A 7,183-nucleotide genomic window follows, 5' to 3' on the forward strand; every position below is an offset into this window, starting at 1 on the left:
TCTGGTGACATTTTAAATTCCTACTAGCATCTCTAGAAATTGGAATTAACTGACATGACTATTATTTTTACCAAATGTACAAGTCAAATACCTGTATACTACATTCAATACTATACAATGGTTATCCATTCCAAAGCCAAGTTATTTATTTCTTCTTGGTTAATTTAAGGGTTTATCTAAGCAAAAATGTATTCTATACCTGTAAAACTGTATTAAACAAGCCTAGAGTTATTTCTGTCACAATTTACATTTATCAAAGCAATAGTGTAGAAGAGTTAAATTGCTAAGACTTTTTATATTTTCAGTTGCAGTATGATTTGCCACCATAGCCCAGTAGTGGGATTCGTGTATTAGTTTAGCAGTTCATATTTCAGGTTTATCTCTGGTAAAATATTGTAATATTATTACTGTTTAAGATAATCTCGGAATTACAATAAAAAATATCCAAAATCACTCAGCCCTACTCTGTAATCCTTTTCTGGTGTTTACATCTTCCAAGTGCCAAGGCTACATTTTATTATGACTGTAGGAACAGGGTTGTTAATAATGTTGGTCTGAAAAGTATAGACAATGTGTCTCTTTACAACAGGAATACAACCTACAAGAACTGAACTAAACCAGAACAAAACCAGGTCTAAACCAAGACTACCAGGTCTGAAGAACCAGATCTAAACCAGGAAAAATGAGAAATTAAAGCAAGACTAAACTTGGTCAAAACTGAGTCTAAACCAGGACTAAACCAAGTCTAGATCTTCCACATAAAAGTGTATTTTTGAATTATTTTTGGCCTCTTTTTTTCCTATAGTCTTGGTTAAGTGCTTGAAATTGGCCACTATGCAGCGTGGGAACCTGGTGATTGCTTTGCCCAGGGCTTATCCCGGCTGTTAGCGTGACTCAGCCGGGACATTTCACTGTTTGGATGGAGGGATGTTTGGACGGAGGGATGGAGCGGACAGGAGACACAAAGCGGGCGTGACTGGTTTTACGATGCAGAGATTTGACAACGTTTACCGGCTGTGGACACCGACACCCTTCACAAGGTCAAGACAGGGGCCCGGGGAAGCCACTGACAGAAGAAAGAGGAGAAAGAGAGAATCCTCCAGCTAAAATAATCCGGACCAAGAATGAAGAGATGGGTCCCTGAGTGTTGCACTGGTTGAAAGACGGATCACATTTTCCAAAAGGGACAATCATCAAAATCTACACAAAATGCTCTGTGCATATTGTTGAGTGACATGCCCAGGGGCACAACAACATACAGTTACAAGAAAATCTTCACCCTTCCTTTTTTCCAAGTCAAACCAATTTTCATATTTCACAATAAGGCAGCAAAATGAATCGAAATTTGAAAGGACGCAATTAGAAATTCGTCAAAATTGCAATTTTTCCTCCATAAAAACATGTTCTGAAACACATGTGATTCTTCATTAGTTTGTAAGTTTATTGGTCTAGCTTGGTCTTTTTGTCAAATCTCCTGGACATGTTTAAAATGTGAACTTAATAGAAAACATGAATTGCAAATGCTTGTCAGAAAAATTGCAATGAGATATGTTTCCCAAATCCTGCAGCCTTATTTCAAAACGACAACACAAGTGAAGATAAAATGCAGTTTCTAAACCTACATTGCAGTACGATATGCAGTAATGTCAGGAAAGGTGCAAATACTTTTTTTTTTTTTTTAATGAATGTCAGAATGGATTAAATTGAACAAACAATGATTGTTAAAAGTTAATATTGACTATTGTAAATCAGAGAAGAAATTCTCTAAAACTGGTACCAAGCCAGGATGAAACTTTAATAACTGCTTTTTTCCAAAGTCACTTGTGGTTTTTGCTCAGTAACCTGATCCGAAAAGGAAATACTCTGTTAATTTCCCCCCATGTGCTATAAATAGTAGTTATTAGCAGTACCGGTATGTTTTTTTGGTCTTTATTCGCTGGTGTCCTGGATTGACCACCGGCCGCTTTGCTAATCCCCCAAAATCAGTGTTGAGATGGGATTTAGTCCAAGAAGTCCACAGAGCACCTTTTCATGAGCAGCGGGACAGGGGCCGGAGAGGACCGAAATAGAATTAAAATCACTCAAAATCCCACTAAAAATGAATGACGTGGCAGACAGGAGCGCAGCCAGAGTTCTGTTGGCAATACAAGGAGAAGCGTGTGAAGGGAAGATTGTGTGGGAATTTATTAGAAATAAATGAATTGTGTTTTGTGTCATTAAACTTGGATATAAAGTGCTTTTTTATCAGGGTGTCTATCTACTTTACTTTATCATTCAGAAAGACTGATTTGATAAAGCTGATAACAGACTGGAGGATCTATTTGACTGTATGTTTTAAAAGCAAATTAGGAATGTCTCTGTTGTTTGGTCTTTCACATATTTCTAAACCATTTCAGAAAGATTACGGATTCAAAGTGTATGCCAACCGACTCCCCACCCACTCCACACCCAAATTTGCTCTTTTACATATTAATGTATGACTTTTAAAATGTCAAAATGATCTTTCATCTGTTTGTCCTTTGGGTTTACCTTCACACCGTTGCATGGCGACTTTATGAAAATCCCATAATGCAGCGCTTCACCAAATGGAAAAATACCAAGCTTGTTCCAACCGTTTTGACTTTTGCACCTGAGGCATTGGAAACAATAAAAAAAAAGACATTGTGTGTGTGTTAAGTCTAAACATGCTGTAAGTAGTAACCAGGACTAGACTAAACCTGGACAGATCTGAGACTAGACCAGGGCTTGAGCAGATATCACTCTTATATCAGGCTTAAGAATGTATTTAAATTAATATTAGATTATTTTATTTTGCATTTGCCCTTTTGCGTCTTTAAAATGCCTCCAACTTTACCAGAATGCAACTCTTCCAGTTCTTCTAACTCCTTCCAGTTGGCTACTTCGGCACAACAGTTTTCATGCAATCTAGCTTTAGCCTAGTGATATAAAAGCCTAACAAAACCAGTCTCCTAATAGCCGTCTCCTCTTCCTTTTGCCCTCTGTAGCCCTTTGACGTGCGATAAGTGAACATACATGCTTTTTTACGGTCTTTTTTCCCGCTATTTCGGTGCATGTAGGCTAAGTGAAGGACTCAAATGGAGAAAAAAATGGCCTGTGGCTAGTTTTAGCCAAGCCATGCACACGGCTCTGGAGTAATTGAGGCACAAATAAATTTACCAAACAGGCGAAGTGTTCTGGCCAAGTGTGATCACACGGGAGCCGTCTACGGCTTTTAATGCAGCAACATATATTATTTATGCAGATAATCACGGAGAGCAAGTTTAAATGAGGTAAAGACAAGCAAAAGGTGGTGATGACAATGATAATTTAATTTGAAAAGGGTGGCCAATTAATCAGTGTTAGTAATTGTTTTGAAGAAATGCAAAAAAACAAAAGAAAAAGAAAGGAAGAATAGAAGCAATTTAGGAGAAACCTCTTGGAAAATGCCATTAGGCTGAGAAGATGTGATATTTCTGAACTTTTGTAGTTAATTTAATGGTTCTTTCACAGTTTGTGCAAACTTTGCTGATGGACTACAAAAATATCATGATTACATATCAAGATTTAAAAACGTAATTTTGATAAGGAACCAACTCAATACTTAATACCACAGAGACAAACACTCTTTCAGAGTGTAATTATCGACCAAAAAGAACTACACATTCTTAAATATTACCATGTTTTATACTAGTTCTGACAAAGATCAAGACCATTCTAATACTAGTCAGGAAAGGCCCAATATTGTTGTTAGCGTAGCAATCAATATTTGGCCAAAGGCTCGTGGACACATTGACTTGATTGTTGTTAATCACTTCCAACTGACAGCTCTGATTCTAGCCCGAGGACAAGCGAACGCCACATCACGTCTTCTCATTCAATAAACTTATATCTGCCTCAATAACTATGAACAAAACTATTACTTTGTGCAAACTTTACCGTCTGGATGAAGTTTCGTAACTTTCTGAGTACAAAGCATTTTTTTTCCAGTAGAATTATAAGTCCAGGAACAATAACGTTTGAAATATAATGGTATTACAAGATCATTTCAAATAAGAATCTAATGCATTCAGAACATGTTCATCTAAACTACAGCATTAGTAGGTTTAATGTCGCCCTCCGAGACAAAACCTGTTGTGATTTTGGGCGTTACAAAAATAAATTTAATTGAATTAATTTAAAAAAAGGACCATAACTCAGGTCAGAGGCAAAACAACATTAATTTATTGAAAATTATCACGTATATCATTTGAACACACTTGTACATTTGGTACAATAATTGTGACTATTTTAGAAGCAAAATTAAATTGGTTTTAATTAAATTCTATAGTTATCTAAAATATAAAAAAAATGTCATAGTACTTTTATATCTGGCTGCTTTTGTCATTTGTCATTAAATTCCATAAAGCTGGTCACAAACTTGAGAAACAGTAATGTGTTGGACGAGATTTCACAGTCTCAGTAATAATCGTGAATAATCTCTAAATCATGATGTTTTTCCTCATAATAATGATAACACTAAAATGTGACATCCCTTGTGACTTATATAGTAAACATGAAGCTTACATTTGTCACAAAAAACATACTACTAAACTAAAATTGCAGTTAACTTCACGTATCCGAAACAAGTCAAACAAATGCAAAAGTGTAAAAATAGTGCAAACGTCTGGCTTGTGACAATGACTGATGTGCTATTTCCCCATAGCTAGAAGTTGGGTGTTGTAAGTACGTCTGTGTGTACTACAATGTAATATGTTGTAATGACATTGTATTTCGACAGCCAGGTCTGTGGCATTTAATCACATTTTAATCAACATCCAGTCATTTCAAAGGTGTTTAGGTCGAGAGGTCTACTAAAGCCTGCCTCTGTAATGTAAAGTAAAGAGCGGAAGAATTAGGCATTTTTTGGGTTACAGGACAAATCAGAATCAGAAAAAGTTTATTGCGATAGTCATTGAACACAGTTTGCAAACAAAGGAACTTTGGTGTTAGGTGCTACATAAAACAATGATTAATAAAATAATAGTAACGTCTAGAGAGTCAAATATGACGTTGGGTGGGCAAAAGTCTGTATAGCTAATGTTCAGAAAGTTTGTCTAATGTTCAGAAAGTTTGTATTGAAAGCCGTTTAAAAAAAAAACATGATTGATCATGACAAGGGGAAAAAGTGATTCATTAGACAGATATTTTAAGGGATTTAAGTCAGATGCAAAATGTAAACAATAGGCTCTTTGTTTAAAGCGCCATTACGAACTGCTTGACTTCTGAACAGCAGTGGCAAAATCAAATATTCCATACCCAATTTAAGTCACAACTGCCCACTCAAAAACGGATTAGCTGGATTTTCTCAACTCTATCCTTGACATTTACGCCCCACGTTCAAACACCATGTGCCAAAAAACTGCTACAACACTTTTTGTCTTGCCTTATATGTACTTGCCGGATTTAACTCAGCAGGAAAACAAATTAGTTCTCATTTTCCAAGCAAAAACACACACAATACCACTTCTTTCACTGCGCAAACTTAAAATAATAATAATACCAATTCCCTTTGATCAAGCGCCTGGATGCGTGTGCCAAAATCCCACTGCACCACGGACATCCAGACGTTCAAATTCACAAATCCTTTGAATAAAATCGTGCGTAAAGCCTTTAGTTACAATCTAACATTAAATCCTATGCGATGTTCAATGTTTACCTCTATCAATAAGCTCAAGGCTGTTGACTCAACCAAAAATGCACAATTCAACTGCAGTAATTCCTCATTTGCAGTGGGAATACAGCGAGAACTCCGCACTACCAGCAGGAAACACCAGCACACGCGAGGAAAAGCCGCGTTTTGGTCAAATAAGCAAATTAGGTGTATTGCAAGAGGCTTGTTGTGTTAAATACTGGTCGAATACACCGACATCCAACGTAAATAAATGCGTTTACGGATTGTACGTAGTTTAAATATGCCCGATTGCGGTACTTGTTCATAAACGACCTCACTATGTTATATCGCATTAGCCACGCCGAACCTCGTAGAGAAAATATCCAACTTAACTCACTGTCAAAATGTACACTGAATTAAATCGTATAATAATGTTGTGAATGAGTGCTTTTGTCAATAGTGGCAAAAAATTAAATTCGGCGTAAAGTGAGCATGCCTTTACGGTTTGTGTTATTACAAAAGCGGCTTTGTCTGGTGTAACGCTAATCTCCTTCCGCCTCGAACTAGAGCGCTTTGCAGACGCGTGTACCGCTACTTTCAATCAATTCTTCAACAGTTACACAAAGATAATACAACAACACACAAGCCGTAATGTGTGTAACTGTGCGAACATTGACGTGACACAAGACTCAATAGACAGGTACAGCGCTAACGTGGCTATGCTAAAGCTAAACGTAAAGTGGCACGCATCGCAATGGGGGTTCTGACTGCGAAGTGAAGCAAAGATGAATGTCGTGCGACACTTACTGCGAGCTCCGATTGTGTCCGAGCGTGGTTGAATGGAGCCCCGGCGGAGTGTCGAGAGCCCCGAAATGATGCTACAACCGCAGACCCGGAGTGGAGGAGGATGAGGGCGAGGAGGAAGGTGGGAAGAACGCGGTAGGCTCGTATAGTGGTGATGGAGACGCGCCGCGCTGCGTAAACGACACCGGGCGCTTGGCAAACTACACGCGAAACGCCAAGCACACATACACTGAAATGTACACACAGGGTAATATTGCCCTGGCAAGGTCTTTCCTGGCTGCTCCAAAAATGCAGGGATCCGATTGGACGAGGAGCGAGAAGGTGGGCGCACGAAAACGAGGGCACATTGGCGCACGAGACACCAGAAGGCGCGCCGATTGGACAGCCTGGGTAAAACATGTTTTTATGTTTTTAAGGCATGTGCGACGCAGTGTTTTTCTACAGAAACAGCGCACGTAATTATAGCCAGGTGTTGCTTTCGACTTGAATTAAAAAGCAGGTATGGAGTCATCACTTTAGTGGCGAGAGGCGCGAGGCTTACGCACGGAAGACTTGTGTACGTACATTGCAATGGCACAGTAATGATGAATGGGATAAGATTTGAAGATGTTATTAAGAAATATAAGGCAATGCAATACATTTTTTTTTTAGATTTATAAAGCTGACAGATTATTGTTATAATATATTTTTTGTATTATTATTATTATTATTATTATTATTGACAATTTA

At 37.9% G+C, this 7,183-nt stretch overlaps 1 protein-coding gene across 2 annotated transcripts in view; it reads right to left on the reverse strand.

Annotated features, from left to right (window-relative positions):
* The window catches only part of LOC140346084 (double-stranded RNA-specific editase 1-like), a 74,793-nt gene extending 68,059 nt beyond the window's left edge, over positions 1-6,734 (reverse strand). The window contains exon 1 of one of the 2 annotated variants that reach the window (XM_072432330.1): positions 6,458-6,734. In XM_072432330.1, coding sequence (XP_072288431.1) covers positions 6,458-6,680 — 223 coding nt within the window. In that variant the 5' untranslated portion in view covers positions 6,681-6,734. The remainder of the gene's footprint in view (positions 1-6,457) is intronic. The other variant, XM_072432356.1, reaches the window with a different exon arrangement.
* Positions 6,735-7,183: the final 449 nt, after the last annotated feature.

This window comes from Eucyclogobius newberryi, unplaced genomic scaffold (assembly GCF_026437365.1).
Source record: "Eucyclogobius newberryi isolate DKJ021-1_F unplaced genomic scaffold, fEucNew1.0.hap1 SCAF_1, whole genome shotgun sequence".
In the NCBI taxonomy this organism is placed as follows: Eukaryota; Metazoa; Chordata; class Actinopteri; order Gobiiformes; family Gobiidae; genus Eucyclogobius; species Eucyclogobius newberryi.